The 19,467-nt window shown below is 50.0% G+C and overlaps 9 protein-coding genes across 9 annotated transcripts; 6 read left to right on the top strand and 3 right to left on the bottom strand.

Annotated features, from left to right (window-relative positions):
- Positions 1–1,617: 1,617 nt before the first annotated feature.
- On the top strand, positions 1,618–2,943 carry VTN77DRAFT_2661 (uncharacterized protein; the record flags this gene model as incomplete). Its single annotated transcript, XM_069418525.1, has 1 exon — positions 1,618–2,943. One exon carries the CDS (start codon positions 1,618–1,620, stop codon positions 2,941–2,943), a length of 1,326 nt encoding a protein of 441 aa, XP_069282142.1.
- Positions 2,944–3,601: 658 nt separating this feature from the next.
- VTN77DRAFT_2660 (uncharacterized protein) lies at positions 3,602–4,804 on the top strand (the record flags this gene model as incomplete). Its single annotated transcript, XM_069418524.1, has 2 exons — positions 3,602–3,634; positions 3,866–4,804. The coding sequence occupies 2 exons, from the start codon at positions 3,602–3,604 to the stop codon at positions 4,802–4,804; spliced, it is 972 nt and encodes a 323-aa protein (XP_069282141.1).
- Positions 4,805–5,578: 774 nt separating this feature from the next.
- On the bottom strand, positions 5,579–6,856 carry VTN77DRAFT_2659 (uncharacterized protein; the record flags this gene model as incomplete). The annotated part of the gene is made up of 1 exon (XM_069418522.1): positions 5,579–6,856. One exon carries the CDS (start codon positions 6,854–6,856, stop codon positions 5,579–5,581), a length of 1,278 nt encoding a protein of 425 aa, XP_069282140.1.
- Positions 6,857–7,485: 629 nt separating this feature from the next.
- Positions 7,486–8,424, top strand: VTN77DRAFT_2658 (uncharacterized protein; the record flags this gene model as incomplete). The annotated part of the gene is made up of 2 exons (XM_069418521.1): positions 7,486–7,500; positions 7,555–8,424. 2 exons carry the CDS (start codon positions 7,486–7,488, stop codon positions 8,422–8,424), a joined length of 885 nt encoding a protein of 294 aa, XP_069282139.1.
- Positions 8,425–8,592: 168 nt separating this feature from the next.
- On the bottom strand, positions 8,593–9,626 carry VTN77DRAFT_2657 (mitochondrial 54S ribosomal protein uL1m; the record flags this gene model as incomplete). Its single annotated transcript, XM_069418520.1, has 3 exons — positions 8,593–8,685; positions 8,746–9,310; positions 9,373–9,626. 3 exons carry the CDS (start codon positions 9,624–9,626, stop codon positions 8,593–8,595), a joined length of 912 nt encoding a protein of 303 aa, XP_069282138.1.
- Positions 9,627–9,937: 311 nt separating this feature from the next.
- On the top strand, positions 9,938–12,076 carry VTN77DRAFT_2656 (uncharacterized protein; the record flags this gene model as incomplete). The annotated part of the gene is made up of 1 exon (XM_069418519.1): positions 9,938–12,076. The coding sequence occupies one exon, from the start codon at positions 9,938–9,940 to the stop codon at positions 12,074–12,076; it is 2,139 nt and encodes a 712-aa protein (XP_069282137.1).
- Positions 12,077–13,597: 1,521 nt separating this feature from the next.
- On the top strand, positions 13,598–14,228 carry VTN77DRAFT_2655 (uncharacterized protein; the record flags this gene model as incomplete). The annotated part of the gene is made up of 2 exons (XM_069418518.1): positions 13,598–13,942; positions 14,037–14,228. 2 exons carry the CDS (start codon positions 13,598–13,600, stop codon positions 14,226–14,228), a joined length of 537 nt encoding a protein of 178 aa, XP_069282136.1.
- A 968-nt stretch (positions 14,229–15,196) lies between these two features.
- VTN77DRAFT_2654 (uncharacterized protein) lies at positions 15,197–16,515 on the top strand (the record flags this gene model as incomplete). Its single annotated transcript, XM_069418517.1, has 6 exons — positions 15,197–15,250; positions 15,333–15,361; positions 15,497–15,505; positions 16,069–16,091; positions 16,257–16,327; positions 16,501–16,515. 6 exons carry the CDS (start codon positions 15,197–15,199, stop codon positions 16,513–16,515), a joined length of 201 nt encoding a protein of 66 aa, XP_069282135.1.
- A 414-nt stretch (positions 16,516–16,929) lies between these two features.
- On the bottom strand, positions 16,930–18,398 carry VTN77DRAFT_2653 (uncharacterized protein; the record flags this gene model as incomplete). The annotated part of the gene is made up of 4 exons (XM_069418516.1): positions 16,930–17,060; positions 17,141–18,017; positions 18,073–18,306; positions 18,372–18,398. 4 exons carry the CDS (start codon positions 18,396–18,398, stop codon positions 16,930–16,932), a joined length of 1,269 nt encoding a protein of 422 aa, XP_069282134.1.
- Between the last annotated feature and the right edge of the window lie 1,069 nt (positions 18,399–19,467).

The following is a 19,467-nucleotide window of genomic DNA, read 5'->3' as shown; positions in this document are numbered from 1 at the left end:
CAATCCGGAGGTACCGATATTCTGCACGACATACGGAGATATTAGGATGTTGGTAGATACGACTCTAGTAAGTTCAGAAATATACTGGCATACTACCGCTAAGTGTCCACCACATATTCCTCAGTCGAGCTTCCACCCAGGTACCGACATGCAGTGTCACTAATTATCGCCAAGCTAAATCTTCGTGCAACTTGCTTAAAACATTGCCTATCAATTCAAATTCTATGCTCAGGTACGGATCACAGACTTACATACGTATCCAACCCTAGATCCCTTCAGCGTCCTGGTTGATCAGGCTGGTGCTACCCCAATCTTCTAGACCATCCAGGATTATTCGCCGACATCGCTGCTTTCAAGCTAATTGTGAGCTATTTTCCAACATTCTGTTTGTAAAAAAAATTCATTCACATAAACCTTTTTCACATGGCAGATATGTCGTGATATGCTTCAGGGGATCCTTTCTGCAACCCCTCCGCCCCTGAAGAAGACTTCAAATTTTACGTCACAATACAGACGAGAGGCAATTCATCAGGTTGATGATTGAGGAGTTTGCAGGACGATGATCACGCAGTCGAAAAAATAATAGCTCTTTTTCAGGGATAATATCTCTTTCAACTCGATTCCGGCATTAGTTACCAGGTAGATCGGAGAAAATACTACGGCTGAATACAGAAAATCTCTGAGAAAACCCCCCGATTCTGCCAGCAGAATCCAAAGGCGGTATGCAAATTTACTAACCTAAATAGGAAGTTTCACGTGACCTATAAACCTCGCATCGAAAACTGCTGATTTTCTGACCTCTCCGCTCTACCATTTTTGCATGGTGAGTTCGGACAAAGTGAGGGTTTGTGTCAGGTCAGGCCAGGTCAGGCCAACTTGTCTGCCTGAGGTGTCCAGCATCTGTACAGTACCACACCCAGGGTGACTAAGGCAGATGATCTACCCAGGTACCAACATAAGATAGGATCACCCACTCATAGATAACCACCTAAACTCCTGTTTCATCATGGATCCATGGACTACGTATCTTGTTAGTCCTGCCCAGGTACTGACCACTATGCTGTTGGTGCATCATTGTCAGCTGTCACAGCCAAATCAAGTTAGTTCACTGGAAGCGAGTCAAAACCCGTCAAATTAAGCTTTTCAAATCCCGAAGTGTGGATAACTTCATACCCTTAGTCCTTAGGCACCTACATAACTGCCGTGAGGACTACAGGGACTGATTAGTTCAGTGGCGATGGCCTTCGAACTTGTATTCTTTTCGGATAAATTTAACGAGGACATCAGGGGACAGAAAACGCACCACCAGGCAGCAATAAAATAGAACGAGATATTAAATTGAGAAGGGCATTTTTTTTTCTTTAATCTTTTTTGCTTTGATCTTCCAGGGATTATATTAATTCTGTGATGAATATCTGGATACAGTAGGTACTGATTTGGGTGCCTATTGGTGGGCTTTTCATCTATATACACCTCCAAGATATTGACCAGCATCATACCTAGTCCTTCTGTCTATTTCCTTTTTCTTTTCTTATTTTTTACTTTTTTTTTTGGCCTTATATTGACATCTCGAAGAATCAACTGAAGACGACAAAGAAGACTGAAACATCATCAACCATGACATCAAATCCCCCTCAAAAGCCCCTCGTGGCAGGGAAAAAGATCATCATCGTCGGAGCCGGCATCGCCGGTCTCGCTTTCCCGCTGGCTCTGCGCAAGCAATGGCCACAAGAGCACGACGCGGAGTTCCCCTCCATCACCATCTACGAGCGGGACAGTCGCGAGACCAGCATCGGCCGCGAAGGCTACTCGATTTCCATCCGCGGAGACCCTCTAGCGGGGGGCATGCAGGTCCTGCACAAAATGGGCCTGCTGGACCAGATGCTCCGCGTGAGCCTGACGGGGAGTCCTGAGACTCATCCTCGGCCCGAGGGTGAGGACACAGGCGGGTTCACGCTCTGGGACATGGACTGGAAGCCTCTTCTCCGCGTGACGGGCGTCTTCCCTGACAAGGAGTTGCCTGTCTCCTCGATGCGGATCAAGCGGGATTCCATGCGTCAGGTGCTGATCGAAGCGGTTGGCAAGGTATTGCACGATGGTGCCATCCACTGGGAGACGATGTGTACGAAGGTCGAGACTTCGTCGGAAGAGGAGAAGAGAGTGAAGGTGCATCTTATCAACAAGAGCAAAGAGGAGCAGGTCGATGAGTGCGATATCCTCATCGTGGCGGACGGGGCAAGCAGCAAGGTCCGCGCACAACTGCGCCCTCACGACACTCTGTCATTCACTGGCATCGTCTGCGTCTCCGGCACCTCGAGATTCGCTGAAGGAGCCGTCCCCAAGCCGATGGACAAGGACTGGGGCGGCGTGCTGGGCGGCGGCGGTGTTGGACTCTTCGTCTCGCCGGTCGACAGCCGGAGCGCGCTGTGGAGTCTGAGCTACAGGGCAGACCAGCCCCGAGAGAGGATGAGAGCGCCCCTGACGGATGAACAAGTCCAGTCTCTCCTGCAAGAGTCGCTTGAGAGAGGCAAGCCATTCCGAGAACCGCTGCAGACCTTGATCAAGGCCACCGATCCGAATACGCTGATGGTCTTCAACGCCATGGACAAGCAGCCCTTCCGGCACGAAGGAAAGACGAACATCATCTTCATCGGCGATAGCAACCACGCCATGAGTCCCTTTGCCGGCAATGGGGCCAACATGGCGTTGCGGGGTGGCTGGGAGCTGGCGCAGCAATTGTGTAAGCACACGTCGAGTTCGTCGTCGCTAGACCTAAGCCCGGCTCTGAAGGCGTACGACGAGATGAGCACGCCTCGCTCTGCCAGAGCCATTCGTCAGTCGCACTGGAGTATCTCCATGCTCCACGCAACGGGCGTCAAGTTGTGGGCGTACAAGGTGCTTCTGGGAGTGATTCGGGTGATTAGGTGGATCGTGAGGAAGTAATCGGTTATTTTCCAAGGAAAAACTGGACGAGTAGCTCTCCTCTCAGTATATATATGTACAGTATTGTTAATGTGTATATCCATGATTCTACAGTAAAATATGATTCCCCATCTGTTCACCAATACACATCACGTGAAACTCTCATTGTCCCTTTGAAAAGCGCCTATAAGACCTCTAGTAAAACCTCCTATATAGGTAAGGCCTTCTATAAACTTGATAGGGACTTTATAGAGATGAGTTTTATTCTCATTTTCCCTTTATTTTCTAAAAAATATAAAATATAAAAATAGCTACAGTCACAAAAGTGCAGCTAAGCAAATTTTAGTGCCAGGGGGTTGTTGAGCATCTGAGCAATTAGGCGATAAAGAAAGCAGTATGCTCAGACCCCAGATAGGTACTGTACCGAGGTAGATCTCAAAATGATCGTTAATCTAAGTTACTGATCAGCCGTGTTCGCTTGCTTGATTGATAATCAAACCAATCGCCGATGACGCAGAAAGAAAAGCTTACAGCATTAAATCCCGCCAAGAAAAATATGTCCGACAGCCTGCGCCGCGCCGATCTTTCCTCCAATTTGATGATAAATCAATCCAATCTCCTCCTGCATTCATGGTATTATTGCACAGGCAGTAAAAAGTAAGAAAGAGGGATTTAAAAGATGCCTTTGGAAGGGGTCAAGAATATTGTCTTGGTGAGTTTGAGTTTGGCTCGTTCTTCTTCTCTTTCTGGGAAAATCCGGTTTTGCCCCGCGATCATCTTATCGATAACAGCAGGGGAAGGAAGCGAATCCAGCATTTTCTTTCTTGTTGGATTGCCTGTCCTGCGCGAATGCGATATTTTTCTCCTCTGGCCCGGAATTTAGCATCGCCATCGAAATCATATGAAAATATGAGCAATTGACTGAACTAAAATTAATCAACAGGTCCTCTCCGGCAAAGGCGGGGTCGGCAAGTCCTCCGTCACCCTCCAACTCGCGCTCACGCTGTCGCTACAGGGCAAGTCCGTGGGTATCCTCGACGTCGACCTCACAGGTCCTTCGATCCCGCGTCTTGTCGGGCAGGAGAATGCGAAGATCACCCAGTCGACTCGGGGGTGGGTTCCGGTCGAGGTACATGGTGCGGAGCAGGAGACGGGTAATAATACAACGCCGCGCGCTTCGCTCCGGTGCATGTCGCTGGGTTTTCTCCTGCGCGATCGCGGAGATGCAGTCATCTGGCGTGGTCCCAAGAAGACGGCCATGGTGCGGCAGTTCCTGACGGATGTCTACTGGGGCGAGACGGATTACCTGCTCGTCGACACTCCCCCCGGCACGAGCGACGAACACATTGCACTGGCGGAACAGCTCTTGACCCTATCAACGACGTCGACGACAGCTCCTGCGGGGCAACATCTGCCTCGCCTGGCCGGCGCGATACTAGTGACCACGCCCCAGGCGATCTCGACCTCGGACGTGCGGAAAGAAATCAATTTCTGCGCCAAAACCCGCATCCCGGTGCTGGGCGTGATCGAGAACATGTCCGGGTATGCCTGCCCGTGCTGTGGGGAAGTCAGCAATGTGTTCTCGCGCGGCGGAGGGCAGGTCATGGCCACAGAGATGGGAGTCCCCTTTCTAGGCAGCGTGCCGATCGATGTCAAGTTTGGTGAGATGGTAGAGAGCAAAGGCATTGAGGGCGATACCGACAGTTTGGATGAGGAGGAGATGCAAGAAGCTGGCGGACAGGAACAGCAGCAACAGCAGCAGCAGCCCGTCGAGGATAACCGGCTTCTGGTTGAGAAATACCGGGATTGCCGGTCCTTTCCCATCTTTGAGGGCTTCGCCAAGACATTGTTAGAGAAGATTGAGGGCAACCAAACCTCATAACCTGTCTATCCCACAATACTTCGCATATGTTGGGCCTTACATCTTTTGCTCCGTCTCTGATTTGAGAGGACGTGCTGGTGCCGCGTCCGATGGTTGCGTCGCCATTATTGTGAATCTGATTGTTTATATTTTTTATGTTCATTTCTAGTCTCATCTTTCTTTTTTGACATGCATGCATGGACGGCGTCAATCCTGGTTCTCAAAAATATTACATTGGCTGAAATATTAATCGCCTTGTTGTTACTTTCGACTTCGCATGATACCAGTGCATTGGATAGCTGGCTGAAGTAGTTACTAGTTACATAGATCAAAATCAACAACATGAGTCATGATTCATATCTTCGTGAGTATGATGACCATTCGAACCGTGTCCATAAGAAGAAGCGTGACAGTTATATGCAATCATCGTGTCCACCATGACAGGCAAGGGAGAAAGGCGTATAGTCGTCAAAGTTTCATCAATCATCAACGTCAGAAATCGTTATCGTGAGCGACATCAGGTATCCAAGAGCTTCGGACGTTCAGTTCAGTTAACCTCTGGAACAAATATCGTCATGCATATATATAAATATCATCAGATCGCGGAAACTTGCGCCGGTATCGAGGAAAAATTCAATGCCAAATGAGAGCAATATTAAAAGAGAAAAGAGCGCAAAATGAAAAACAAAAAAAAAAAGAGAGAGAGAGAGAGAGAAAAAGGGCAAGAAAAGAGAAGAAAAAACAGAAGAGAAAAGAAAAGAAACACTAGGCAGTAGATACGCTGTATCTGAGTGCTCATCCTGTAGTAACCGCAACAGCTCGGTCGTGCGTATGAAGCACATTGGCAGTGTGTCGCTCGAGCACCGCGCGGAGCGTGGTCTCCGCAGAGTGTTGCGGAATGTAAGCCCGCTCCGGCTTTTCTCGTTGCACGATTGCTTTGAGCCAAGTGAGCCAGCCCTGCACATCGGCCATCAGAGAAGGCTGAACAGGGACACTGCCATTCCTGCTGCCAGGGAATTTAGAGGCTGCGAGCCTGGGAGAACCACGAGGAGTGCCTGGAGGAACAGACGGCCATGAAGAACGATTTGCGCGAGCATCCACATGGATCTCAGACAGCATTGCCGGAGTTACAATGTTGGCTGCGTCGCCTTTGGCACCTGAGTGGAGCGTCTTTCCCAGCAATGCCCGGCTGCCAGGTTTTGGCTTTGTAGTGAACTCCTTGGTCACGAGCGGAGATCGAGGGTCGGGATCATTGTCAGTTGGGTGCATCATAGTGGAAGACCTCGAAGTATCGGGCTGCGGTTGCAGGGAAGAACCATCCTCGTGAGGATACTGCGGACCGCGTTGATAGCCAGTGGCATAAGCGGTCTGCCTGAGATTCTCCAGCAAGCCGTACGTTGACGAGGCATAATAATCCCGTCCATCCAAGAGGCTGTTGTCGTCATCCACAATGACAACATTGTCATCAGCCAGTCTCTCACTGCTGGCACTCGCCTCTTCCACCGTCAGTAGACCCCCCGGAGGTGCTCGAATCTCGCCAAAGGGTGCAATATGGCTCCCATACTCGTTGGCAAGACTCAGCTTGCTTCTTCCACAGATTTCCGCAATTATGTCCAGGGTGCTCCTGATGTCAGGCTCAATTGCACACAGAATCCCCTCAATGCTGAAGTCCTGGACTAACGGCAATTCTGGCACGCGCTGCTGCGTCGTTGAACCGGAAGGCATCGTGGACGATTGTGGCTCATCAGCTTCATCGGGATATGACCGGACAAGCACTGGCTGAGAGGCCAAAGTCGATGGTCGGCCGACAATGGACTTGGTCTCACGGTGTCTTCGTGACAGAGGCTTAGAATTGCCATTCAGCTGGCGGAAGGCGGTGGTTCGACGTGCCAGGATCGACTCATCCACACCAGATTCTCCGTGACGGAATCTCACCTGGGGTGAGATAATCGTCGCAGGAGGCCCAGCGGGTTGGGAGTAAGATGATGCCTGAAACCAGTTCTGGTGGGGAAGGGATGAAGATAATCGAGATCCATCAGGGTGGGTCGGCGTCGGGTCAGATCTGGCATCCATCTTGTCCACGTCCTGAGATGCAGCAATATGCGTGCAGTGTCGCGCAGTCGAATCAACCCACGCCAAACCGTTTGAAAGGACTTTCGGGTAATGCAGTGGAGTTCAGACCACACGCGAGGAAGCGCGACTGCAGTAGCACCAGGAAGAAACGACCGCCAGTAGGCAAATTCAAGAATCCGTCGGTCATCCACCTACGAAGGTGGCAGACACGCCAGTGACCCGAAGCGGACAGCGGGGGTCCACGCTAGATTGGTTCACGAGAAGGACTGCATGGCTGAGCTGCAACGAGCTGCATTCCCTATGGCGCCAGGACAAGGGGCGAAACAGGATCAGTTGCGCAAGACACAGAACGGCAAGCCGAGATGCAGCAGGGAGTGAGTTGGCAAGCGCTTAGCGGTGGGCAGAGAGAGACTCGGAGAAGTCGTTTGTTCGAGCAGATGGAGGGGAAGGCGAAGGCGGAGACGGAGTCTGTTAGCAGACCAACCAACCGCCTTTCAATTTCCGACAGACCACAGTACAGTAAGCTGCAGCTGTTGGACAGCTTGTTTACAAGCGCAGGACGCTGAGACTCACAATACGTGATACAAAACAAATAAAGAAAAGAAAGAAATGATAAGGCAGCCTTGAAAATGAGCAGAAATTATGTACGCGAATTGTCTTTCCCACTCTAACTGGTTCATGGACTGACTGTCTCGCAGTTTGGCGATTCCGACGAGTCGGGCTCTGATTTCGACGAAGACACCTCCGGCCTCCCTTTCCCCAAGCCGTTGTCCCGGTCGTCGTTCCTTGCCCCCGATTTCGATCCGGCCAGCTTTCTGGCGTCGCTGACCAACCGCCATCAGACCCTCGAGGACTTGCGACTGGAGCTGCGCGAGCTGAGCCAGAGTCTCAACAAGGAGCTGCTGGATCTGGTCAATGAGAACTACCAGGACTTCCTGTCTCTGGGAGGTGCTCTGAAAGGAGGGGAAGAGAAAGTGGAAGAGGTCAGAGTTGGTCTGTTGGGTTTTCAGAGGGACGTCGCAGCCATTCAGGCAAAAGTAGAAGCACGACGTAAGGATGTGGAAAGTCTACTGCAGGAGAAGAAAAGATACCGGACGCAGGCGAATATCGCAAAGGCTCTCCTGGACGTCGCAGAACGAATAGAAGAGCTGGAGGAACGACTGATGATTGGTGACTCCGCAAAGCAAAACGGACAGTCATCCGAAGACGCCGACCCAGAGCTCGACACGTTCGAGAGTGGGAGCGATGACAGTGACGAGGATTTCATGGATGGCTCCAACGGGGTGGCGGTCATATCCCTGAAAAAGCTGGAACATCACATCCAAAAATACGTTTACATCACCGCTGCCGCCGATCGAATAGGTAATAAGCATCCATTCCTGGTCAGCCAGCAGCCGCGCCTCGAAAAGATCAAGTCGACTCTACTGCTCGATCTCAACACGGCCCTTGAACAAGCCAAAAGGGCCGGAGAGAGACGAGATGAACGGACACTGAAGGTGCTACGGCTCTATGATCTATTGGGTGCCGAGTCTAGCGCAATCGCTGCACTCAAGCGCCTCACGATCTAGGTAGCGAGATGATCGATCTGTTTCTTATTTTCTGTTACTGGATTGGATTGCATAGCGCCGGAGTTCGGAGTTCGGAAAAAGGGGACTGTTTCGAATTGATACCATGAGACGCCATAAATAGAAGGAACCTATATAACTAACACATCCCATGAGAAAGATACAACTATGTTACAGTCCTGTCAAAGCTTCTGACGGGGGTGAGTTCTCCGATTTGAAATCCCCGTTGAGACTCATCCCAGGTCCGTTGGTCGAACTCAACACCTGGCAGCAATCGTCAGCTTCACTAGTTGCGATCGTGGCCGTCAGATGATCTTGACTTACCACCTCGTATATCTCCTTTGTGATGCGGTCGCTAAGCTGGGCAGCATCCTTCTTGATCTGCTCAATGGCAGTACGCAGATTATCCCGCAGTTGTTCGGGTGAGAATCCCAACTGCCCAATGGGCATCCGGATCACCCCTGCTCTCTCGCGGTAGACCGTACCTCCGCGCAGCATCTGGACCTTGATTCCAACATCGTCGACCACGGTACCCATCTTCACGCTGGGCATCAAGCCTTTAGGACCCAGGTATCGACCCATGCCGGCCTTGTTCATGGCATCAAAACTGTCGGTGTGGCAGATGCACCGATCGAAGTCAATGGTGCCGTTTTTTACCTGGTCAAAGACTTCCTGCTCTCCAACCAGCACGGCGCCTGCTTCTTTGGCCTCCTTTGCATGTTTGGAGTCCGGGGGGCAGATGACACAGATTCTGGATTCGGTCTGGACGGCATGAGGGAACCGGACCATGTTACGAATGACTGGGCCGTCCTTCTTGGTCTTTAATCGGATGTGAACCTCATATTTCGATACTTGGCGGTCGCGGCCCACTTCGTACGCCCGGATGTATCTGGTTGAGTACGGGTGTTAGCCCAATAATGCGAAGGTGCAGTGAACACGAAATTTGCCAACCTCATCGCATCGCAGAGCGAAAATTGCATAACATCCTTCAGATCAATTTGCTTGTACTCTCGAGCACGGGTGTCCTTCTTCTTGGCCTTGTCCTTTTTGTTCTTGGCCTGCGGATTGTTCTTCGCTCCTCGGACCTGCTGCTGCTGGAGCGGATAGAGGAACGGGGCAATTGGGGATTTTTGGCGCAAGATCGACCTGCCGGACAGGAGTATGCTCCTTGCCACGGCGGGCAAAGAAGCAGTGGACGACGCCATGAGGACGGGCGACGGGGATGACGGAGTCTGTCGTACTCGACACAGCGGCTTGAACTCGCGAATGTTTTCTCCGAACCTTTTCGGAGCTGGCCGGAATAACGTAGCGCCGACCAACTCACGCGACGGCGGCGGAGTGCAACGTTAGTACGGAGTAGGTTAGCCTGGTTAGGTAATCTTGCCTTGTTCTTTTTTGAGTCAGTGTGGGGTACCCAACCGACTGAATCACCCCGCTGAACAAGTAATTAGGTGGTTCAACTTTTTGTCGTCATTCATTCATTCATTTCAACAAAATAATTTGCATCCATACCACCATGACAAACTACCAGCTCGTCCTGGCTTCGGGCGCCAATCCCGCCACTATACTCCCCGTCAGCCTGATTGCGACCTCTGTCAATGAGGCTCGGCCAGACCCTGTCATTGCGATCCGCTACGAGAATGCGCCCACCCTTGCTGATGGCAGTTCTGTAGTGGAATTTACCGGAGCTAGCGGTACCCCTGTCTATGGAACTGATAACGCCATCAAGGAGCTCCGGGCGACTTTTCCTTTCTTGAAAGGAAAGAACGAGACTCTGGAGGAGTCGTGGCTTTCTCAGGTCCACGAATTTTTCGCCCTCGATTTCAAGGCCCTTGAACCCCATCTACAGCGCCTGGATTCGTATCTCACTCTGCGTTCGTTCGTGGTCGGATACGCCTTGTCTACTCCTGACATTGCCATCTGGGGTGCGATTCGAGGCAACCGTGTGGCCGTCGCTGCGATTAAGAAGGGGACATTAATCAACCTGACTCGCTGGTTCCACTTCCTGGAGGAGCTCTGCCCATGGACTGCTCCTGTGGTTGAGACCCTGAACGCCGCGGCCAGAGAGAAGAAGGCTGCTAAGTCTAGGGAGGGCGCCAGCTATGACATTGCTCTGCTGAACACCGACCAGGGCGTTGTGACTAGGTTCCCTCCTGAGCCTTCGGGTTACTTGCACATTGGTCACGCCAAAGCTGCTCTCCTGAATGATTATTTCGCTCATGAAAAGTATAAGGGCACCCTCTTGGTCCGATTTGACGACACCAACCCTTCCAATGAGAAGGTCGAATTCCAGGATGCCATCATTGAGGACCTGGCCTTGATGGGTATCAAGGCCGACAAGCTGAGCTATACGAGTGACTACTTCGACAAGCTTTACGAGTACTGCATTCAGATGATTAAGGACGGAAATGCCTATGCCGATGACACGGATAAAGAGACCATGGGCGCGGAAAGAATGAAGGGAATCCCCAGTAAGCGCCGTGACGCTACTGTCGAGGAGAACCTGGCACGCTTTGAAGAGATGAAAAAGGGAACTGAGGAGGGTATGAGGTGGTGCATCCGCGCCAAGATCTCCGTGGATAACCCCAACAAGGCGCTTCGCGATCCGGTCATCTATCGCTGCAACCCTGTGCCCCATCACCGCACCGGGACCACGTGGAAGATCTACCCGACGTATGATTTCGCCTGTCCCATTGTTGATTCCATTGAGGGAGTTACCCATGCGCTGAGAACCATTGAATACCGCGATCGGAACCCCCAGTACCAGTGGATGCTTGATGCTCTCAAGCTTCGCCACGTGCAGATTTGGGATTTTGCTCGCATGAACTTTATCCGCACGCTCTTGTCTAAGAGGAAGCTGACCAAGCTGGTGGAAAAAGGAGTTGTCTGGGGCTGGGATGACCCACGTTTCCCGACAATTCGTGGCATCCGACGACGCGGTATGACCGTGCCCGCCCTGAGGGAGTTCATCCTCAAACAGGGCCCTAGTAAAAACATCATCAACCTGGACTGGACACTCTTTTGGGCCACCAATAAAAAGTATATTGACCCTGTTGCCCCTCGTCATACTGCTATCCTCAAGAAGGATGTCGTCAAAGCTACTGTCAAGGGCGCCCCTGACACCCCTTACACGGAGAAGAAACCGAAACATGCGAAGAATCCTGATGTGGGTGTGAAGACAGTTGCGTATAGCAACTCGATCATCCTGGAGCAGGAAGATGCCAAGACTTTCAAGCAGGACGAGGAGATTACCCTGATGAACTGGGGCAATGCATTTGTCCGGAAGATCCACACTTCTGGTGACACCATCACCGAGCTTGAGCTGGAGCTTCACCTGGAAGGGGATGTCAAGAAGACCGAAAAGAAGATCACATGGCTTTCTACCGAGGGACAGCAGATTGTGCCCGTCGAGCTGGTGGACTTTGACTATCTCCTGACCAAGGATTCTCTGCAAGAGGATGACAAGCTGGAAGACTTCCTCAACCCCAAGACTGAGTTCCGGGACGACGCTTTTGCCGACTGCAATGTGGCGGAGCTGAAGGAGGGTGACATTATCCAGTTTGAGCGCAAGGGATACTACCGATTGGATCGGCCATTTGCTGACGGCAAGCCCGCGGTGTTCTTCAACATTCCTACTGGCAAGACGGGAAAATAGAGTAACCCAAGGGGATGTAGATGTATGCGTCGCATGAACAGTACTCTTCCCATTCATTTTCGGTTTCCCATGTTAGAGCTCGTGGATTCGCTCAACATTATTTGAAATCAGCAAGACAACTATAACCCAAATTCCAATTTGTTACCAGTCAGTCAAAGTAGTCCAGTTACATATGTTATAGGGAGAGAGGGGTGTACCGCTCGTACCTCACCCAGTCTTCTCCACATTTATGAATTTAGCATACTACAATATATTGTACTAAATTAGAACTGGCCATCGTGGATAACTGCGGGGTGCCCGTATTTTCCTTGTGACTGCACAGCATTGGGAAGGAGAGTTCTAGACCATTCCTTTTCCTCCTTTCCAACAGCAGTCAATAATTGTTCGAAAATAGATCCATCACGGAAACATGCCAAAAAGGGGAAGTATCGGTTTTGCAGGGGTTATGGAAAGTGTCGAAGTTGCCATCGTCACATCCGCAGGAGGTATTATTAGGTATATATTGGAGGAGTAGGTATTTAAATTAAGTTGACGATCGGTTGAACTTAAATTGAATAATATTAATGCGCCTATTCCACCTGGCTGACTGAGCAGACAAAGTTATTCGCGTACTTAATCCAATCGGCAGGAGAAGACATAAGTGATCTTCACATGTTTTTCGTTTTTACTGTGTTTGCCAGAACAGCCTAGGCTTGACTGTTATTCTACAAGGATATCCCGAGTACTGCCCAGATGTAGTACCGGGACTCCTTAGTTTTTTTTTTCTCTAGATGTTGACAAGGTTCCCCGCATTGACTAACTACCATTTACTCCATGCGAACCTGTATAGGTTAGGTACCTAATAGTTGGATAAAAAGAAAAGAAACGAATAGTTTAATCGAAGTCTTCAGGGTTTTGTATGAGAGTCTGTCCGCTTCACGAGCTTGATCGAATTCAGTGCCGAGGTACGTCTACATATATGCCCTGTCCTCTTCTCCTTTTTCTCCTCAACTGGAGTTCTGGAACAGCTACCTAGCCTACTAAATTTACCTGCATTAATACCTGGTACTAGTCTCATGCTTGAATGAGAGTAGGTAATGTAACCATGAACCGGGGGGTGGATATTGTCATGAGTTATATTTCCCCGGATTTTCACGCAAGGCAAGTCTAGAACTTTCATCTTCTTCATCGACATCGACATCGACAGGGATAATGGTGTCATGTACCTAATGGAGTATGCAGTCCAGAATCACATTGTAGACGTATACTACTGCTGGACAGGAGCAGACACAGTCCGCAGAAATTAGAAACTGCCCACCGCACACCTCGGAGTTGTTTCTCTTCTTGGATATTTATTTGTCAAAGAATTGAGTAAAGAACTGAGTAAATGATGACATTAAGGTCTATAAAAGGGAGCAATGTTCCCGGTGTGAGACCCCTATTCTTTCAATTTGGACAGTCGACAGGCCTTTTCTGAGTACAGATCTGATATCCATACTGAATCTATCATCGAGAAGACGATTTTCACCCTAACTAGTCAGAATGTTCATCAAGTCCCTCGCTGTCCTGTTCCTCAGCCTCAACCTGGCTACTGCCAGCCCTGTAGCCTTCTCCAAGCGCGACGCAGCCACCGTCCTGGCCGATTTGAGCACTCTCAGCAATGACCTCTCGACCCTGGACACTGCCGTCGAGGGTTTCGACGGAAACATCCTCAATGCCCTGCCCATTGCCAGTGATGAGAGCACCGTCGAAAACGACATCAAGCAGGCGATCAGCGACACGGATGCGTCGTCTGCGTTCAGTACCAGTGACAGTTCCAGCGTGACGAGTGCTGTCACGGCCCTTGAGCCTAGTATTAATAAGACTATCAGTGATCTTGTTGCTAAGGTATGTACACTAGAACCAGTGAAGCTATTAACAATCACACGCATGTTGGCGACTGCTTTGATGATAAGGATTTGACTTACAATGTTTGCTATAGAAAGCCGAATTCACCTCCGCTGGCGTCGACAGCCTCGTCCTCCAAGACCTCGAGAACCTCCAGAACCTGACCGACACGCTGTCCACCAGCCTCCAGGCAAAGGTCACCTCGTCGGATGCCAGCACCATTGCGTCTGGCACAACTGCTTTGGATGCGGCGTTTGCGAGCGCGATTGCGGTGTACTCTTCTTGAATGAGATGACGTGAGATGACGACTGACAACAACCAGTATATTGTACGTGTGTATGAGACGTTGGACTGACGTTGAAATTCAGGATATGCATGAAGGCTACGTATGAGTTAGTTTTGAGCTTTGATTTGGTTAACGGAACGACTATCGAGAGAGTACAGTAATGGATATCTACCTTCGTTTTGATTAGCAATATGCTTGAGCTTGATATCTGTCGTTTCATACTTGCCTGATATTGACAGGTTATTTCCAAAACAATACTATGCTAATAGCTTTCGAATACCATTAGCAATATAATGTTTGACACGTCGTTCCAATTTCATAACCGTATCTCCGTACGTGACATCTGAACTATCGACGGAGACGAATACGACAGTCTATTTGGACTGAGAACTAGACCTCCTAGCTCGACAAGACTAAAGAGGATATCAGCTTCGACAAAGATGTGAATCGTGATAATCTATAACGTATCTGAGTACCTCACTGCACGATGATTATAAGCCCAAGTGCTGTCAAGGGGTCGATCCCTTTTTTTTTTTCGTCTCGTCTCATCTCGGATAACCTCCAGCTGGCTTCACTTCATGGGTGAGATACCTACCTAGGTCACTTTATTCCCACTGTAGGAGGCAGCCTCAAAAGCTGCCCACATGAACTTCTTCTTGCTTCGTTTGACGTGTCTTGTCTCCCGCGACCAACCAGGCTGGATTGCAATCCTCCCAACATCCATGCTCTCTGCCCCACCTGCCATCGATAAGTACCTAATAGACGGATCAGGTCAGCAATCTTGCCTTTCTTTTTCTTCCTATTTATCTCGAAGATAGGGCACAATCATCTTTCTGGACGGATTTATCATCCCAAATACCTTACCTGATTTACTTTCTTGTCGGAGCTCATTCGAATAGAATCCCAAACACTCGTCCAAGAACGAAGATACTTTCTTTCTTTCCAGAGAAAGAAGATCAATTCTAGCCATGGCATCGACGAGATACTTTTCCACCACGATCGTCATTGTGCTGTTGTTTCTGGTTCGTGAAATCAAGACTATCTACTCAGATACCTATCTATGACATTGGCCATTCTTGACCTGACTGACAGGACGGAAAATAGTCTACTTGCGTCTCTGTAATCCTGGGCGCGTGAGTTTTCTTTCCTTTCTCTTATTTCATGATATTGACATCATGAAAATGATCAACTCGAAGAGGAATCGATGGCTGGAATACAACTATACAAGCATGACTGACTTTAGACACTTACTGTCTACAACGTAATAGCATCGCCTGGTCCCGCTCTGTCTCCCTCTTCCTACCCTTTCCCGTCTCTCTCAGTGCCAGCGGAACTCTTCTGCCCCTGCTAACGATCATCTCCCTCCTGACGACGAACATTGTCCTCGCTAGAAGAAGTCGAGCCAGTTCGCGGAAGAGAATCACCGCCAATAATAATGGCACCGACGATGACGATATCAACAACAACAGACCTGATGCCCAGTCCAGTAATGGCATGGCAGACACCATCATCACCTTCATCGTCGGCCAGTTCTTCACCCTCGCCCCGGCCGTCATTGCTGGCGTGACTGCAACCTACATCAGCAGTAATGCTGACAATATCTGCCGTCTCGAACGGACATGGCAGTCGTACTTCCGGGCTAAGAACGCCGACGCCATCCGCGCCATTCAGGATGCGTTGCGGTGCTGCGGGCTGCGAAGCATCCATGACCGGGCGTGGCCGTTCAAAGACGCCACTCACGGCGACGATGCGTGTGTCGTGCAATTGGGATACCGACAGAGCTGTCTGCAGCCCTGGAGGGAGGTCGAACAAAGTGTGGCGTGGATGGTGTTTGTGGCAGGGGTGTTGGCGTGGTTGATCAAGGTTCGTAACGAAAATCAAATCGAATCGTCGTTTATAATTTGCATTGCATTGCATGCTTGCTTGCTTGCTCCCTCTCGATTGAAATCGAAGCTTTGCTTTGAAGGACGAACCCAAATGCATGAATCTCTCACTGACGATATATACCCTCACATTGAAACCACACAGGTCGGCCTGACACACCTCGGACCATCACACGGAAACAGAGCCTACAACGCCCCCAGAAGAGGAGGCAACCAGTACGGAAGTGCTCTCTGGATCAACAGCTCCAGCGGGTCCTCTTCCATCCCTCGAATGCTCCCTTATTCAGACGTCCCACACGGAGACTCGCGTGACGAAGACCAGGAAGAAGGAAGAGGTAATAGAAGCAGCCACGATGGACAGAATTCAGACAATGATGGTAATGGTCAAGGCACCAATGAAATAGGAGCAAGAGCAGGATACTCGGACTTGGGTCTGTGGGGAGATAATAATTGAGGGTTCTCGTGCAGGGGCCAAGATTTATCCCAATTCAAGAACCTCAGGTGAAAGTGCAAGGCACTGCAGTACTCTCCTCAGACTGAAGCTATTGATTCGTGGATGTGACTGTTAGAACACGAGAGATACTCTAGGTAGCAATTTTCTCACAGTGCAAGTATGGTGTTGGTTGTGTGTTGACGAGCGGAATGGATATGGACGACGGGCTGTAAACAGGGAAAATTGTCTTGGGCAATGTCGTTTCTATTCTCATTCCATTAATCATTTACAGGAACAAAGGCTGCGGTCTCAAAGGGAGTCATAGGTAAGTAAGGATAGGATCTAATGATACGCTGATGACGAGGCCTATCCGGCAGTTATGTAGCTATTCAGGGTTCTTTTTCGGATCCCAGGTAATGTCAAGAATTCCCTCAGCGTACAGCCCACTAACAATAAGACGCCCTCGCTTGGAGTCCATGTCGCCCGTCGTACTGCTGGGATAGTGTTTGCCATTGCCTATCAAAAAAAAAAAACATCGTCAGTAAGAAAAGTCTGTCTTGGATCGACGGTCAAAAAGAAAACGTTTGGGAATTTACTTTGGTACAGTGTCCGCGCACAGTATTTGTTGCGCAGAGAGAACATGACTGCAGGGTATGGAGCCGGGTCTCTCGCATTTCCCCGACGGAGCTCTGCCACCATGGACGGTGCTTTGCAGCCCTTAGGGTTCCTGTTCATGCAAAACAACCTCCCAGCGTTTGGGCAACCGGCTACGACCACTCCGCGGAGGAACTTGCCATTGTCATCGAAGACTGTCGGATCATCCAAGCTCAGCGAGCAATCAAAGCTGAGATTGTCTGGGTGGAAATTCAACCGAACTTTGTCGTACTTGCTCGACAGGATATTGGTCTCTGGGTCGCGCTCGTAGATGCGAACACAATCTGTACTGGTGGATGCGACCAGCACCTCTTTCCCCGTTGGGGTGATGATGATGCCATTCGCATAGGGGATTCCTCCAGCAGCAACCGTACACACTGGTGTCTCTCGAGCTGCAAAGTCTACGAAGGTGACCCAGCCAAGGGGAAGCGCCAGGGCGGTTTCGGTGAAAGCAAGGATCGGATGCCGCCTCTTGATCAGGTAGTGGTCGTTCGTGACGTAGAAGGAAGTATACGAGACCGGGGCGACGGCATTGGGAGAAAAGATACTGTGATCGCCATCCGAAATCGAAGTGACATAGATTGCTCGTGCTGGTTCGTACTCAACGTCCATCACCTCCACCGTGCCGCCGTTGCGGCCGTGATTGACGACAAAGAGCCTCGTCCGAGGGTCTCCAGGGGTACGGAAAAAGTTGATTCCCAAAGGATGAAAATCCGCAGTCGAGGGAAACCCTACCAGCTCCAGTGGCCGGACGCTGCCTGTGGACGCATAGTCATACAGCAGAAGATGTCCCTTGGGGTTTGGATCCTTCAGCGGACCCTACCAGTCTTGTGAACAATATGAACGTATACGGAGAGAATAACAACAGGCCTACCACTATAGTGTTCCAGAAGACTCGTCCAGGATCGGAGCTGATAATGGCGAACCCTCGCTCATGGTCCAACACGACATCCTCTGAGAACTTCACCCTTTCCTTGAAAAGAATCCATGCGAGGCCATTGCGAAATGGATGCCACCGTTCAGGAAGTATACGGGCGCGGACCCGTGGTGCGACAATCCTGTAGACGAAAACTGCAAAGATAGAAAGCACAGCTGCCGCAGCAGCGAGCTAGATGGAGTAGCGCGGTCAGTGAAGCCTCTCTCATGAGCACTGCTAAATCCAGGGTTGCCTACCTCGAGATAAATAGCTTGCAAAACCATTGTCTGAGGGAATCTCCTTGTTGTCTAAGTCATAATTTCCACGCCTCTCGTTTAGAGATCAGGAACTGGGCTGCCATGTCGGAGCGGATCGATGCCTAACGAAATGAAACGATCAACATGATCCTTAGAGGGAAGTCGCTATGGAGCGTTCTTTCCTGACTGGCGAAACGTTGTATGAGCCGCGACAGGATCGGGGTTGTTGGTGGATATTGTGGTCAATATTCCGTCGAGGTTTTCCATATCACCGGATTTCTTCTAGAGGAGCGTAACGTTCCTTTTGACAAGATTCAATGGCCGCTGCAACAATGGAAACAAAATCTCCTGTCGATAATTTCATTAAGAGTTTATGGTTTAGAGATGATAGAACTACAAATGATTGGATAAGGACAACTTCGCTGTTCGAGATATCACTGCAAGGGCCTTCGCAGGTCCTGTTCATAGTTATAATTTGGTCTTATGGGATACAGCACAGTGATAAGCAATGTGTAAGCGAATATCCTGGGCAATACTGTTGAGAACTACAGTAATTGAGCAGTCAAAAACAATAATATGAAGACTCAGGTAAATGTATATTTCCTTGGCAGGGCTCGACCGCCATTGCCCCGCCTGGTCTTCCAACCAAGCTTCAACCAACACCATCAACAACAATGGCCAGCTGCAATTGAGTTTACTCTTCCATGGTTAACTGACAATCACACACGACCCAAATAAGTGGTATATTCTATCCAAGATCTCGATTTCAATGCAATAGTCGTATCACTGTTGTTGACAGGCAACTTCTTGGCAGGCGACATGGCCTCTCCGCACTTGCGACGCGTCCACGACGACATGTGCCGTCTCCATTGTCTGATCTCATCCGCCTGCTCAGTATTTAACGAGAGATTTTTCAGAGAAGATGGCCTTCGATCGGATTGTCCGGGAAGTCAATGAGACCCCCATGAAAACTGGCTCAACATTCAACTCGTGCACACAACATGACTGGCTACAAGCCCGGACCTGAACGGCAGTTTCCATGGCTTCTCAAGCTCAATTCCTTTGCGTCACTGCCTCCGCACTCTACCTCCGCTGG

This window comes from Rasamsonia byssochlamydoides (genome assembly GCF_041956645.1).
Source record: "Rasamsonia byssochlamydoides strain NRRL 3658 unplaced genomic scaffold VTN77scaffold_2, whole genome shotgun sequence".
NCBI lineage: Eukaryota > Fungi > Ascomycota > Eurotiomycetes > Eurotiales > Trichocomaceae > Rasamsonia > Rasamsonia byssochlamydoides.
The sequence above is the reverse complement of the archived record's forward strand: the minus strand, read 5'-3'. Positions and strand labels throughout refer to the sequence as shown.